The sequence below is a fragment of the Lampetra fluviatilis genome, chromosome 60 (genome assembly GCF_964198595.1).
Source record: "Lampetra fluviatilis chromosome 60, kcLamFluv1.1, whole genome shotgun sequence".
NCBI classification, from domain to species: Eukaryota; Metazoa; Chordata; class Hyperoartia; order Petromyzontiformes; family Petromyzontidae; genus Lampetra; species Lampetra fluviatilis.
Window position 1 is genome coordinate 7,670,695 of NC_136334.1, and position 16,151 is coordinate 7,686,845.

At 53.9% G+C, this 16,151-nt stretch overlaps 1 protein-coding gene across 1 annotated transcript in view; it reads right to left on the bottom strand.

The window, feature by feature from the left end:
- Window positions 1-16,151, bottom strand: part of TUBGCP5 (tubulin gamma complex component 5) — a 31,816-nt gene that overhangs the window by 12,273 nt on the left and 3,392 nt on the right. Inside the window, exons 5-17 of the mRNA XM_078881069.1 lie at window positions 11,683-11,779; window positions 10,432-10,505; window positions 9,224-9,362; window positions 7,639-7,756; window positions 6,866-6,955; window positions 5,643-5,736; window positions 4,553-4,654; window positions 3,988-4,093; window positions 3,572-3,837; window positions 3,034-3,149; window positions 1,843-2,078; window positions 1,362-1,704; window positions 651-896 (exon numbers count right to left, since the gene is read on the bottom strand). Of these exons, the coding sequence (XP_078737195.1) occupies window positions 651-896; window positions 1,362-1,704; window positions 1,843-2,078; window positions 3,034-3,149; window positions 3,572-3,837; window positions 3,988-4,093; window positions 4,553-4,654; window positions 5,643-5,736; window positions 6,866-6,955; window positions 7,639-7,756; window positions 9,224-9,362; window positions 10,432-10,505; window positions 11,683-11,779 (2,027 nt within the window). The remainder of the gene's footprint in view (window positions 1-650; window positions 897-1,361; window positions 1,705-1,842; window positions 2,079-3,033; window positions 3,150-3,571; window positions 3,838-3,987; window positions 4,094-4,552; window positions 4,655-5,642; window positions 5,737-6,865; window positions 6,956-7,638; window positions 7,757-9,223; window positions 9,363-10,431; window positions 10,506-11,682; window positions 11,780-16,151) is intronic.

A 16,151-nucleotide genomic window follows, 5' to 3' on the forward strand; every position in this document is an offset into this window, starting at 1 on the left:
AAAACAGCACTTCCCACAACATCCTGTGAAGCCGACATAGGGGGCCTTAGTCTTTGGATGCGTGTGTGCGTGACTGTGTGTGTGTGACTGTGTGTGTGTGACTGTGTGTGGGTGACTGTGTGTGTGTGACTGTGTGTGTGACTGTGTGTGTGTGACTGTGTGTGTGTGTGACTGTGTATGACTGTGTGTGTGTGTGTGACTGTGCGTGACTGTGTGTCTGTGACTGTGTGTGTGTGACTGTGAGTATGTCACTGTGTGTGACTGTGTGTGCGTGACCGTATGTGTGTGACTGTGTGTGACTGTGTGTGCGTGACTGTGTATGTGACTGTGTGTGACTGTGTATGTGTGACTGTGTGTGTGTGACTGTGTGTGCGTGACTGTGTATGACTGTGTGTGTGTGTGACTGTGTGTATGTGACTGTATGTGACTGTGTGTGTGTGACTGTGTGTGACTGTGTGTGTGACTGTGTGTGACTGTGTGTGTGTGACTGTGAGTATGTCACTGTGTGTGACTGTGCGTGCGTGACCGTGTGTGTGTGACTGTGTGTGACTGTGTGTGCGTGACTGTGTATGTGACTGTGTGTGACTGTGTATGTGTGACTGTGTGTGTGTGACTGTGCGTGCGTGACGGTGCGTGCGCGAGTTCCACACCCGTGCCGCTCCTTGAGCATGGCCATGAGCTGCCCGCACACGAGCAGGTACTGCCGCTGCACGTGCGGGTACAGGGAATCGCTGAGCATCTGTTCGAGGGGTGCGTCACCGGCCCTCCGAGTGGCGGGGCCCGTCTCCCCGCCGGGCACCCCCATCCCAGCACGGCCCCCCCCTCCTCCGGCGGGGTCCGGGCCCCCCTCCCCCCGCACGTCGCTCGCCACCGACGGCGTCAGATCAAAGTACAGCCTGGGAGTCGGGGAGGAGAGATAGAGAGAGGGAGGCTTTATCAGAATGTGTATTTACACTGGAGGAATCCGATGAGCTGTGAAGCTGTTTTGTCGCAGATGTCCAGTCGGGGCACGGGGTCAGGATGTTACAACAACAAACAACAACAAACAATACAAAGACACGATAGGAGTGAAAAGAATATCAAAGTTCGTTGTCCTTCCCCCTGCACGGCGGGCGGGCGGGCGCGTCCGCTCACGCCCTCCAGGTCTCAACTCACCATGCGAGCGAGCTCTGGTGAGCCCTGCCACTGGGTCATTTGGCCTACTCTTTCCACGCAAAGCCGGCGCGTCTTCGCTCGAGGTGGGAGAACCCACGCTACACCCCACCACGCCGGAATCTGCCGATTCACCGGCTACCTTGACAAAGAGGGAAAATCAGGAGAGGTGGCAGTGCCAGTGGTGAAGAGTTGTGCGCCCGACGCACCTTGAGAAGTTGTACGCCAGCAGAGGATCGTGGGTAGCGGGCTCCAGCAGGTGCCTCCCTACGGCCTCCTGCACCTCGTGCAGAACGTGCCTCACCCCGCCGCCGCCCCTGCCGCCCCCTCCATCCACCACCAGCGCGGCCGCGGTCCCCCCGCGGCTCGCCGAGCTGTGCTCTGCGCCGGCGCCGGCGTCGTTCACGGGGAGGGCGACGGAGGCCGATGGCTGCGGCGTCGTCGTCGTCGTCGGCGTCGGCGTCGCCGGCGGCACGGGGAGGCGGTGGCCGTCCCCGAGGTGCGCGAGGAGAGAACGCACGAAGAGGTCGTAGAGACTCCGGCTGCCCAGCTCTGGTGACGGACAGAGAGAGGCGGGGGGGGGGGAGAAACGGACACGGGATCAACCCAACCGCACCGTCTCTGTCAAAACTTTCTTCTTTTTTTATTTACCAGCTAAGGCCCCGCTGGGCTACTGCGTGAAGGCCGTACCCCCACGGTCCGGCGAAGCGGGGACGTTGGCGGTTTGCTCTCCCTGCAGGCTCAGCAGCAAGGCGCAGGACTTCCCAACGAGCAGCAGCTTGTCCAGGATGGGGGTGAGGAAGGGAACTCCGTCTCCTGCTCCGACCCCCCCGTCTGCCGACCGGCGGCCCCCGTCCCGCGGGAAGTGGCGCAGCGTGAACGCCTTCTGCCAGAAGTCCTCGTGCTCCTCGCAGACCGCGCGGTTTCTGCGTGAGTCGCGGCGGGTGGGCGGGCGCGTCCACACACGCAGGGCGAGATGGCGACGCAGGACTGGTCAACCGTCACGTGAACGCGCGTCGCAGCCGGTTTCCATAAACGGCGCATCGCCAACACGCGTCCGCCCTCTCGTCCTCCTTCTGCCTGTGCCCAATGCCGTTCCCAGTGCATCTCCCTCCTTGCACCCCTCCACTTGAATCAACTTCTACCCATAGACTCAACACTGCCCACAGACTCAACACTGCCCATAGACTCAACACTGCCCACAGACTCAACACTACCCACAAACTCAACACTGCCCACAGACTCAACACTGCCCACAGACTCAACACTACCCACAAACTCAACACTGCCCACAGACTCAACACTGCCCACAGACTCAACACTGCCACAGACTCAACACTGCCCATAGACTCAACACAGCCCATAGACTCAACACTGTCCACAAACTCAACACTGCCCCTGTACATTAAGTAGTCCTCCTCCTTAACCTCATTCCGCTCCTCTCTTCAAGCCGGGTACGGGTACGGGTAGGGTACGTCCGGGTACGGGTACCCGTTTGCGACCCTGGTGCGGCCGGGTACGAGTACGGGTAAGGAATCAAAACCCGTTTGCGACCTCTGACGTGACGGCGTCACTTGCGAGCCCTTCGCTTGCTAAGGGGGATTCATGAATGCATATCAATTACAATGGGTATCCAATAGCGGTTGAGCTGCCCGTTATGTTCACGTGACAAACCTTACCGATCGGCTGTGTCGGGTGGTGGCGGTGCTTAACCACACGTTCATATTCACGCGATCCAACCCAAAAAATAAACCTGCGTTATGGATGACATTGGTCGCGAAAACCTACTGCTACGTCAGTTTAACACACAGTAGGCCAACATCATCCACAATAGAGGTCTTAAAATATATAAAAGTGTCGTCTATGGGGCGGGTCGCTCACCTCTCCAGGATGAATTCCCCGGCGGGGTCGTGGAGGTGGCCGAGGGTCACGCACTCACCGGCCATCTCCAGGGACGGCCGCAGGGAGCTCACAAACAGAGTGAGCAGCAGCTGGGCCTGCACGCGCAGACACCACGCAAGCACGCAGACACACAGACACGCATCACACAGACACCACACACAACATAGACACGCATCACACAGACACGCACCACACAGACACCACACACAACATAGACACGCATCACAGACACCACAGAAGCACGCGCAGACACCACGCAAGCACGCACGACGCGCATCACACAGACGCCACGCACAACATACAGGCATCACAGAGACGCATTGCGTCTCTGTGATGCGTGGCGTGTCCCGTGTTGTTGTTGTTACCGTTTGCGTGGCGTCCCCCGTGTTGTTGTTGTTGTTACCGTGTGCGTGGCGTGCCCCGTGTCGTTGTTGTTGTTACCGTGTGCGTGGCGTGTCCCGTGTTGTTGTTGTTGTTGTTACCGTGTGCGTGGCATGTCCCGTGTCGTTGTTGTTACCGTGTGCGTGGCGTGCCCCGTGTTGTGATGCTCCACCGCTGCACGGTGCAGCGCGTTGATGAGCCGGGCCGCGCGCACGTGAGCGGGGGGCGCTGGGAAAAGGGTGGCGGCAGCGGACGACCCCCCGCTCGACCCCCCGCTCGACCCCCCGCTCGACCCCCCGTGCGGTGCGATGCCCTCGTCCAGTGCGCGTCTCAGCTGCAGCAGCCCGGAGCGTCGCGAGCGCAGCTCCTCCAGCAGCGCGGACAGCGTGAGCGTCGGGCCCTCTGGGACACGCGCGGACACGCCGGGGCGTCACGCGGCGTCACACGGCGTCACGCGTGCTGCTGTGTGTCTGGGTGATGCGGTCAAAAGGGTAAATTACCTTACCTTGCCGAGGCCTGCCGACGCCCCGCGGTGAGGTGCGCGTAACTCACCCTGCCGCATGGCGCGCCGCTCCACGTCGGTGAGCTCCCGACGGAAGGCTCCGAGGTACTCGGCGAGGGAGAAGGCGAACGCCTGCAGCGTGCGGCACGGCGGAGCCTGCGAGCCGTGACCACGTGACGGGGCGTGACGGAGCGTGACGGAGCGTTAGGGAGAGCGTGACGGAGCGTGACGGAGCGTGACGGAGCGTTAGGGATAGCGTGACGGAGCGTGACGGAGCGTGACGGAGCGTGACGGAGCGTGACGGAGCGTTAGGGAGAGCGCGACCGAGGGTGACGGAGCGTGACGGAGATTCATACAGCGCGGTCATTCGCCAACGCCTCCCACGTACGATGTAATTTCACGCGTTTTACAAATCGCCTCGCGCACCCCCTGGAACATTGCCACGTACCCCCAGTAGCCCGCGTACCCCCAGGCCGGGGACTACCAAGGCGAGCCGTGCGTGTACACGCAGCTACGCCGAGGCTAGGCGGAGAACGCCACCTCGCCCAGCGCCACCGACGCACGCCAAACGCTCGCCCCCTACGGGGGTCACCGCGTGTCCCCCGCCGTCCTCACCTCGTCGCTGGCCGGCCGCGTCGTGTCTTCGACGAAGGCCTGGAGCCTTAGAGTCACCTCGCCGAACGCACACACGTCGCCCAGCAACGCTCGCAGACTCGCCTGGCACGCACAAAGACAAAAATCCCCCCCCACCGCGTAGCTTTAACAGACTGTTGGGGCAAGTGCTGTGAGCGAGTAGCACCTGATAATTGTTTTTTTACCCTTCCCGTCACCTTTTTTACAAGGAGTCATGTTTGCATAGGCCACAATACCTGCAGTCATAATGCAAACAAAAAACATAACTCTGATGATGTATGCACATCATCAGAGTTATGTTTTTTCGTTTTTGTTTGTATGCACATCATCAGAGTTATGTTTTTTGTTTGCATTACGACTGCAGGTATTGTGGCCTATGCAAACATGACTCCTTGTAAAAAAGGTGTCAGTTTTGTTGCCAGATAGAAGGGTAAAAAAAACAATTATCATATTTTTTACTGGCAAATGAGGTTCCAATCGAGTAGCAACTGTGAAGGCCGGCACGACCTGGATGGCCGGCACCACGCCCGGCTGCCTTTGTCTCCCTCGTGGCGATGTTAACTACACACCGCAACAGGTACTCATTTGAGGCCGAGTCGACCTAGGGGAAAGGCCCAGGACGGGTTCCGTGAGCGGGAATCGAACTCGGATGGCATGGTCCGTAGCACAGCGCAGCTAACTGCTACGCACATGCGCACACACAACAAAGACAAAGATCCCCCCGACAGGCAATCGTAGGGGCAAGTGCCGTTAGCGAGCGTGTGCGCAACCTAGGAAGGCCCGCCATGGCGCTAGAGAGGGTGTCGTGGCTGGGCACCACGCGGCTGGGTGGGAGCCTTCGACAGTTCACGAGGTGCACCTAGCCTGGCGCAAGCGCCGTGGCGAAGCCACCGCGAATTTGCGTCCGTCGCTGCGCGGCTACTCAGCCGCCGTCGTCGGACTCAGCCGAGACGCCGGTGGTTCGATCGCCGGATCTCAACGGTGCCGGTGAGTCTGACCCCGGAAGCCAAGCACGCGGCCACGCGGCCACGCGATTCGTTCGTTTGATAATCTCACACAATGTAGGCGTTACCGGAGTAAGGTGGGTGACGCCTATGCCTTCGCGGACCGTCACCTTCCCGTGATGCACCTCAAACGCAAAGAGGTTCGTGGTGCCCATCAGTAGCCTGGGGGAAACACGGGACACGCCAATGTCACTCAACATCGCCGGGTGATACAACGAACTCACAGCCTCAACGGGAACCTACAACAACCTACGACATAAACTCACAGGCTCAACACTAACTCACAACACCAACCCACAACCTCAACACCAACCACAACACAAACTTACAGGCTCAACACTAACTCACAACACCTACCCACAGCCCCAACACCAACCCACAACACAAACTCACAGGCTCAACACTAACTCACAACACCAACCCACAGCCTCAACACCAACCACAACACAAACTTACAGGCTCAACACTAACTCACAACACCAACCCACAGTCTCAACACAAACCCACAACACAAACTCACAGGCTCAACACTAACTCACAACACCAACCCACAGCCTCAACACCAACCTACAACACAAACTCACAGGCTCAACACTAACTCACAACACCAACCCACAGCCTCAACACCAACCTACAACACAAACTCACAGGCTCAACACTAACTCACAACACCAACCCACAGCCTCAACACCAACCTACAACACAAACTCACATGCTCAACACTAACTCACAACACCAACCCACAGCCTCAACACCAACCTACAACACAAACTCACAGGCTCAACACTAACTCACAACACCAACCCACAGCCTCAACACCAACCTACAACACAAACTCACATGCTCAACACTAACTCACAACACCAACCCACAGTCTCAACACAAACCCACAACACAAACTCACAGGCTCAACACTAACTCACAACACCAACCCACATGTACGTGTGTGTGTAGCGATGGGGGAGCGGTGGCACAACGGTTAGCGTGCTGAGCTACGAACCCGGCGATCCGAGTTCGACTCCCGCTCACGGCCAACAGCAGTGACGAATATCTGAACAGGTCCTGGGCCTCGTCTAGGTCGACTCAGCCTCAAATAAGTAGCCGGTGCCGTGTGAAACGTCACCACTGGGGAGACAAATCTGTCCGGGCTTAGTTCTGGCCACCCACCCCCTCGAGTGCCGTGCCGGCCTTCACAGGTGCTGCTCGCTAACAGCACTTGCCCCAACAGTCCGTTAGGGCTACACGGGGGATCTTTGTCTTTGGAGCGAGGCAGAGTGCGGTGTCCACTCACCACAGGGTCTCCCTCACCAGCTGTGCCTCAGTGAGCACAGCACCTGCCCGGGGCACGGACAGGGCGTCCGTCTCGCAGAGGAACCCTTCCCTGTCGCCACACACACAGCAGAGACGTCACGCGTGGACACAGGGCGGCGGCGGCGGCTGCGCCGGAGGAGGCACGTGGGCGTGCGTACATATCCACGTGTGTGCGGGCAGATGTGTCCGTGTGAGTGTGTGAGTGGGGAGCGGTGGTGTAGCGACCCGGGTTCGATTCCCGCCAACGGCCAACACCGGTGACGATTAACTGAACCGGTCCTGGGCCTCCCCTAGGTCGACTCAGCCTGAAATGAGTACCTGGTGTGGTGCGTCAACATCGCCACTGGGGAGACCAAAGGCGGCCGGGCGTGGTGCTGGCCACCCACCCCCTCGTGTACCGTGCCGGCCTTCATAGGTGCTGCTCGCTAACAGCACTTGCCCCTACAGTCTGTTAAGGCTATGTGGGGCATCTTTTTCTTTTGTGTGTTCTTATTGTTGTTGGTGTGTGTGTGCACATGAGCATGTATGTACGTTTGTCTGTCTGTAAGTGGTTGTTTGTTATGTGGGTATGCTGCAAGGCGTATGTAATCATGTGTATGTGTACGTGCGTAATATGTGTGTGTGTCTAATCTGTACTCGTATATATACTAGGAGAGATATCACGAAATACACACAAGGGGGTAAGTTTGTCCCACCAGTTATGAACACCGTGTCTTTACATAATACAACAGGGTGCTGTGTTCATGGCCTTACCAGGCCTTGGCCAAGTTGGAGTGGAGGTGAGCGCTACACGGGCAGTGGGGAAACGGGACAGCCCAGTATCGACGCACAAGGTGCTCACGGAGCCAGCGATAGTCACAGCTCTCCTTCTCTAAACACAACAACACACGCCACGTGCACCACCGACGTCACCACCGACGTCACCGCCGACGTCACCACCGACGTCATCACCGACGTCACCACCAACGTCACCACCAACCACCCCAATCACCGCTGCCGGCTCCCACCGGACGGAGCTCGAAGGGAGCCACCTCTCTGGAGGGAGGGGATTTGGCCTACTCTTCCACGCCGATGCACGTACAGTCCCGTTCTCCGATGAGCGCGGATATAACAATGCGATGAACGTTGTTAGTAGCGGGGGAACGCTAAATTTGTTTTTTCTGTAGCGCGGATGCAGCTCCATCGGGCGAGCGGAACAAGCGGTCGTGCGGCAGCCTCGGCGAGGAAATGGGATGCTGCGAGATGCTTCCAGATGCTGCCCCACGCGCCTCGCTCGTTGTTCAGCCCCGTGTAACGCATCTCACGCGCTGACGCTTTACCCCTACATTGCATATTTATTTGTTATTTCACGCGTTTTTTTGTCAAGAACGCGGCGTTCTTCAGGAACGCAACTACTACCACGTCATATTCTTGGTTCTTTCGGTAAAGTCACGTAGAAGGGAAATAATAAAATAATACGTGACTTTACCGAAAGAACCAAGATTATGAATCCCTGCAGTCACGAAAGCTTTAAATCAAACTACTACCACGTTGTCGGAGGCAAAGGTCCCCCGTACAGCCTGAACAGGCTGTTGGGGCAAGTGCTGTTAGCGAGTAGCACCTATGAATGCCGGCAAGGCACACGAAGGGGTGGGCAGCCAGCCCCACGCCCGGCCGCCTTTCTTTCCCCGGTGGCGATGTTTCCACACCGCACCAGGTACTCATCTGAGGCTGAGTCGACCTAGGGGAGGCCCATGATCGTTTCAGATAATCGTCACCGGTGTTGGCCGTGAACGGGAATCGAACACGGGTCGCCGGGTTCGTCGCGAAGCGGCACTAACCGCTACGCCACGGCTCACCACAGAACAGACTCTAGCAGGAACGAGCCGACGATCCATTTCGATCCAATTAATCCGCGGCGAGGTGTCCGTGCACGCGAGACGTGAGCAACGAGGTCGGTCTCGCGTGCAGGAGCGAGGGACGGACGGCGGAATCACGGCACGGTGAGATGGCGACGCTCATGACGATGATGACGATGATGATGATGCTGACAATGATGACGAGGCTGCTGATGATGACGATGCTGACGATGATGACGATGCTGACGATGCTGACGATGATGACGATGATGCTGACGATGATGATTATACTGACGATGATGACGATGATGACAATGACGATGATGACAATGACGATGATGACGATGCCGACGATGATGACGCTGATGATGATGACGATGATGACGATGATGCTGACGATGCTGACGATGATGACGATGATGACGATGCTGACGATGATGATTATGCCGATGATGCCGATGATGCTGATGCTGCCGACGACGACGATGATGAGCAAGAACCTGCTGGCTTTGAGACGTCCGTGCCCTTGGGAGGACCGGGGTGCAGCACGGGACTCCGATCGGCCTGAATCCCCGAGTCCACACGACGGAATCCTTTCTTTTCCTCATCCTCCTCCTCCTCATCCTCCTCCGACCACTCCTGCACAGACAGCAAGCGTGGCCCCGCACGTCGTTAACCGAGACAAATCTCCGGGAGGGTGCGTGCGTGCGTGCCACCCTGGGGCGCCACGCGTGTGCCGCGGGATGGGAGGTGGTGGGGGGCAGGGCTTGGTGACGTCACCGCAGCACCGGCCCGCGCCATGACACGGCCTCGTGGTAGGCACCAGACTCTGTTGGTCTCGCTACTTCACGGGGCGCCATCTCGGCGTGATCCGCCAACCCTGGATCACACGGGCATGAGCCGCAGCCACGCTCAGGATAAATCCGCCACGCTGGCTGGGAGATGTTAACTACCTCGCCTGGTGTGCAGGAGGTCGTGGGTTCGATCCCGACCCTGACGATGCCTGCTGCTGTATATTTAGAGTTTGCGTGTCTCTCTCTCTCCCCGTGGTGAGATGTTAACTACCTCGCCTGGTCTACAGGAGGTCGTGGGTTCGATCCCGACCCTGACGATGCCTGCTGCTGTATATTTGGTCGCGAAAGCCGACGTGTTAAACTGTATATTTGGAGTTTGCGGTGTCTCGCTCAATCCCATGGCCACGTGGATCTTTCTCCGTATTTAGAATCGACATCACGCGTTTTAATATTTGGCTGCCATAAATGTCCACGTGATAAGCTATCATTTGTGGCCAGGTGACTTCTGAAAAAAAGCTGCGTAGCTCAGTGGGGGCCTTACCTGGTAAAACAGTAATCCTAGTAAATAAATAAAAAAGTAGTGTGTGCGCATGTGTGCGTGTGTGCGCATGCGCGTGTGTGCGTGCGTGCGTGTGTGCGTGTGTACGTGTGCGTGCGTATGTGCGTGTGTGCGTGTGCGCGTGTGCGCGCATGCGTGCGTGTGTGCGTGTGTGCGTGTGTGCGTGTGTGCGCATGCGTGTGTGCGCATGCGCGTGTGTGCGTGTGTACGTGTGTGCGTGTGTGTGTGTGCGTGTGCGTGTGTGCGTGTGTGCGTGTGTGCGCATGTGCGTGTGTGTGCGTGTACGTGTGTGCGTGTGTGTGCGTGTGTGCGTGTGTGCGTGTGTGCGTGTGCGTGTGCGCGTGTGCGTGCGTACGGGCGTGTCCGGGTAGGGTCCCGCGAAGACGTCTTCCCGCAGGTAGCTCGCCCAGTCAAACACCTCCTCCGCCGCTGGCGAAAAGATCAAGGTCGAGAGGTCATCAGCCTTCTGTCATTCCTTGCTTCCTTCCGCCTAACTTCGTAACGTCGGATGTTGCAGTACCCACGTCGTGACGGGTACCGCAAGATCCGAGCGTGTCCGTCCAGTGCTCGTCGAGCTGCATAGGCTTCCGGTTGCCGATCGAACGCGTTACAAATGTCGCGCTCGTTACACACAAAACGCTTGACACAAATGAACCACAATACCTCGCTGGTCTAGTCAAGGCAACGCATAAACCACCCAGCAAACTCCGGTCATTCCTCGCAGCGGCTTAGGCTACCCCTCGCACAAAGACGGTGGTCGCCGCATCATCGCGCGTTTTCAGATGCCCTTCTGCGGCCGTCTGGAACGCTCTTTCCTTCCGATGTTAGGAAGCCACTGGAGCTATGCACTTTCAAATCAACATCATCATCTACATTGAAAACGACTTTCTTTCGAACTGCATTTTGTGTTAAGTTTGTTGTCATTCCCCCGCACCTCCGATTAGCACGTTTGGCTACGTACGGTGCGAAAGAAGCTCAACATTCGTACGTACGTAGCATGCAATCGACGACGCCAACGTCCGGCGACTGCTATAATCGCTTCGACATCGGCACCGCCATCTGGATTAAGCTCTTCCCACTCTTACAGTCAGTCGGTGGCGTTCACTCGGAAGCTTTCAGCAATGCTAGCAATCAGAATATTTATTTAGACTGCAGGAGTAATCCGATAAGCTAATGAACTAATTATTTTGCGCAGATATCAATTAGGGGCACGGGGTAAGAACGTCACAACAACAGTTACAACAGTAGTGCAAAGTACAAGAAAGTTAAACAAATCGCCCAACTCGCATAGCAATGAAACTAAACCATCCCCATCCTAGCAGGCAGCCCACTGAGGCAGTCACTTCATTTTTAGCACCGCCACTGCACCGCCCCCCCCACCACCCCCATCGCCCCCCCCACCAACCCCATGCTTCCCACCCCCTCCCGGCGTTGATCACCGGATGTGAACTGCAACGGCGACCTCTGCTACAATCACCGCCGCTGCCGCAAGCTGTTGCCGCGTTCACGCGAAATCAGGATCACAACATTTTTGTTCATCCCGGAGGAATCCGATGAGTTGTGAAGCTCTTTTTGTTTCACAGGTGAGGGCGGCGGCCGCGGTTACCTGGAGGCTGGGCGACGGGGCGCTCCGTGTACTCGGTGTTCGACGGAGAAGCCGACAAGGCGAGCAGCAGGAAGAGCACGGCGTAGTGGGCCTCCGTCTGGCACGGCGCGCACGCGATCGACGTCATGATCGTCGTCATCGTCATCGACGTCGTCACCATCGTCGTCGTCATCGTCATCATCGTCGTCGTCATCGTCATCGTCGCCGTCAACATCTGTGTGCGTGTGCGCCTCCAATTTCTTTCGCAACGTACGTAGCCGATCGTGCTCATCGGAGGTCCCTACAGGAGATCGCAACTACAAATTCGGAATCAACGGGAATCTCTCTCCCATAGACTGACACTGCCCCTAGACTCACAACCACCCATAGACTCAACACTACCCATTAACACTATGGGAACCTCATTTGCCAGTAAAAATATGATAATTGGTTCTTTACCCTTCTATCTGGCAACAAAACTGACACCTTTTTACAAGGAGTCATGTTTGCATAGACCGCAATACCTGCAGTCATAATACAAACAAAAGAACATAACTCTGATAATGTGCACTGTCCTTAAAGTTGATTGATCCACACCCGAGACAGCTTTCCTTAGAGCCTAGTCTCATATGGGTTGGACCAGATGACGCCAAAAGGCGCACAACTCAAAGACAATGCACCATCAGAGTATGAGAGCTCGGGGCAAGCATCTACACTATGGGAACCTCATTTGCCAGTAAAAATATGATAATTGGTTCTTTACCCTTCTATCTGGCAACAAAACTGACACCTTTTTACAAGGAGTCATGTTTGCATAGACCGCAATACCTGCAGTCATAATACAAACAAAAGAACATAACTCTGATAATGTGCACTGTCCTTAAAGTTGATTGATCCACACCCGAGACAGCTTTCCTTAGAGCCTAGTCTCATATGGGTTGGACCAGATGACGCCAAAAGGCGCACAACTCAAAGACAATGCACCATCAGAGTATGAGAGCTCGGGGCAAGCATCTACACTATGGGAACCTCATTTGCCAGTAAAAATATGATAATTGGTTCTTTACCCTTCTATCTGGCAACAAAACTGACACCTTTTTACAAGGAGTCATGTTTGCATAGACCGCAATACCTGCAGTCATAATACAAACAAAAGAACATAACTCTGATAATGTGCACTGTCCTTAAAGTTGATTGATCCACACCCGAGACAGCTTTCCTTAGAGCCTAGTCTCATATGGGTTGGACCAGATGACGCCAAAAGGCGCACAACTCAAAGACAATGCACCATCAGAGTATGAGAGCTCGGGGCAAGCATCTACACTATGGGAACCTCATTTGCCAGTAAAAATATGATAATTGGTTCTTTACCCTTCTATCTGGCAACAAAACTGACACCTTTTTACAAGGAGTCATGTTTGCATAGACCGCAATACCTGCAGTCATAATACAAACAAAAGAACATAACTCTGATAATGTGCACTGTCCTTAAAGTTGATTGATCCACACCCGAGACAGCTTTCCTTAGAGCCTAGTCTCATATGGGTTGGACCAGATGACGCCAAAAGGCGCACAACTCAAAGACAATGCACCATCAGAGTATGAGAGCTCGGGGCAAGCATCTACACTATGGGAACCTCATTTGCCAGTAAAAATATGATAATTGGTTCTTTACCCTTCTATCTGGCAACAAAACTGACACCTTTTTACAAGGAGTCATGTTTGCATAGACCGCAATACCTGCAGTCATAATACAAACAAAAGAACATAACTCTGATAATGTGCACTGTCCTTAAAGTTGATTGATCCACACCCGAGACAGCTTTCCTTAGAGCCTAGTCTCATATGGGTTGGACCAGATGACGCCAAAAGGCGCACAACTCAAAGACAATGCACCATCAGAGTATGAGAGCTCGGGGCAAGCATCTACACTATGGGAACCTCATTTGCCAGTAAAAATATGATAATTGGTTCTTTACCCTTCTATCTGGCAACAAAACTGACACCTTTTTACAAGGAGTCATGTTTGCATAGACCGCAATACCTGCAGTCATAATACAAACAAAAGAACATAACTCTGATAATGTGCACTGTCCTTAAAGTTGATTGATCCACACCCGAGACAGCTTTCCTTAGAGCCTAGTCTCATATGGGTTGGACCAGATGACGCCAAAAGGCGCACAACTCAAAGACAATGCACCATCAGAGTATGAGAGCTCGGGGCAAGCATCTACACTATGGGAACCTCATTTGCCAGTAAAAATATGATAATTGGTTCTTTACCCTTCTATCTGGCAACAAAACTGACACCTTTTTACAAGGAGTCATGTTTGCATAGACCGCAATACCTGCAGTCATAATACAAACAAAAGAACATAACTCTGATAATGTGCACTGTCCTTAAAGTTGATTGATCCACACCCGAGACAGCTTTCCTTAGAGCCTAGTCTCATATGGGTTGGACCAGATGACGCCAAAAGGCGCACAACTCAAAGACAATGCACCATCAGAGTATGAGAGCTCGGGGCAAGCATCTACACTATGGGAACCTCATTTGCCAGTAAAAATATGATAATTGGTTCTTTACCCTTCTATCTGACTAGGCTCTAAGGAAAGCTGTCTCGGGTGTGGATCAATCAACTTTAAGGACAGTGCACATTATCAGAGTTATGTTCTTTTGTTTGTATTATGACTGCAGGTATTGCGGTCTATGCAAACATGACTCCTTGTAAAAAGGTGTCAGTTTTGTTGCCAGATAGAAGGGTAAAGAACCAATTATCATATTTTTACTGGCAAATGAGGTTCCCATAGTGTAGATGCTTGCCCCGAGCTCTCATACTCTGATGGTGCATTGTCTTTGAGTTGTGCGCCTTTTGGCGTCATCTGGTCCAACCCATATGAGACTAGGCTCTAAGGAAAGCTGTCTCGGGTGTGGATCTATCAACTTTAAGGACAGTGCACATTATCAGAGTTATGTTCTTTTGTTTGTATTATGACTGCAGGTATTGCGGTCTATGCAAACATGACTCCTTGTAAAAAGGTGTCAGTTTTGTTGCCAGATAGAAGGGTAAAGAACCAATTATCATATTTTTACTGGCAAATGAGGTTCCCATAGTGTAGATGCTTGCCCCGAGCTCTCATACTCTGATGGTGCATTGTCTTTGAGTTGTGCGCCTTTTGGCGTCATCTGGTCCAACCCATATGAGACTAGGCTCTAAGGAAAGCTGTCTCGGGTGTGGATCAATCAACTTTAAGGACAGTGCACATTATCAGAGTTATGTTCTTTTGTTTGTATTATGACTGCAGGTATTGCGGTCTATGCAAACATGACTCCTTGTAAAAAGGTGTCAGTTTTGTTGCCAGATAGAAGGGTAAAGAACCAATTATCATATTTTTACTGGCAAATGAGGTTCCCATAGTGTAGATGCTTGCCCCGAGCTCTCATACTCTGATGGTGCATTGTCTTTGAGTTGTGCGCCTTTTGGCGTCATCTGGTCCAACCCATATGAGACTAGGCTCTAAGGAAAGCTGTCTCGGGTGTGGATCAATCAACTTTAAGGACAGTGCACATTATCAGAGTTATGTTCTTTTGTTTGTATTATGACTGCAGGTATTGCGGTCTATGCAAACATGACTCCTTGTAAAAAGGTGTCAGTTTTGTTGCCAGATAGAAGCGTAAAGAACCAATTATCATATTTTTACTGGCAAATGAGGTTCCCATAGTGTAGATGCTTGCCCCGAGCTCTCATACTCTGATGGTGCATTGTCTTTGAGTTGTGCGCCTTTTGGCGTCATCTGGTCCAACCCATATGAGACTAGGCTCTAAGGAAAGCTGTCTCGGGTGTGGATCAATCAACTTTAAGGACAGTGCACATTATCAGAGTTATGTTCTTTTGTTTGTATTATGACTGCAGGTATTGCGGTCTATGCAAACATGACTCCTTGTAAAAAGGTGTCAGTTTTGTTGCCAGATAGAAGGGTAAAGAACCAATTATCACTACCCATTAACTCAACACTGCACCATAGCCTCAACACTACCCATAAACTCAACACTGCCCATTGACTAACACTACCCATAGACTCAACACTGCCCATAGACTGACACTACCCATAGACTCAACACTGCTACCCAGACTCAACACTACCCATAGACTACCACTGCCCATAGACTCAACACTGCCCATAGACTCAACACTACCCATAGACTAACACTACCCATAGACTCAACACCGCACCTCCGATTAGCAAGGCCGGCTACTTACGGTACACACGTACATATACAGGATGTCATGGGTGCGATCGCGACCCTGACGTCCGCTGTATATTTCGAGTTTGCATGCTCTCCCCGTGGTCGCGTGGATTTTTCTCCGGTTTTTGCCTCCACGTTTATGAACAACGTGACGTGCGTTTTTAGAGTATTTGGCTGCCGTAGATTTCCACGCGACTTCGTACAGCTGTCATTTGTGGTGGCCAGGGTCGCTTCTGAGCAA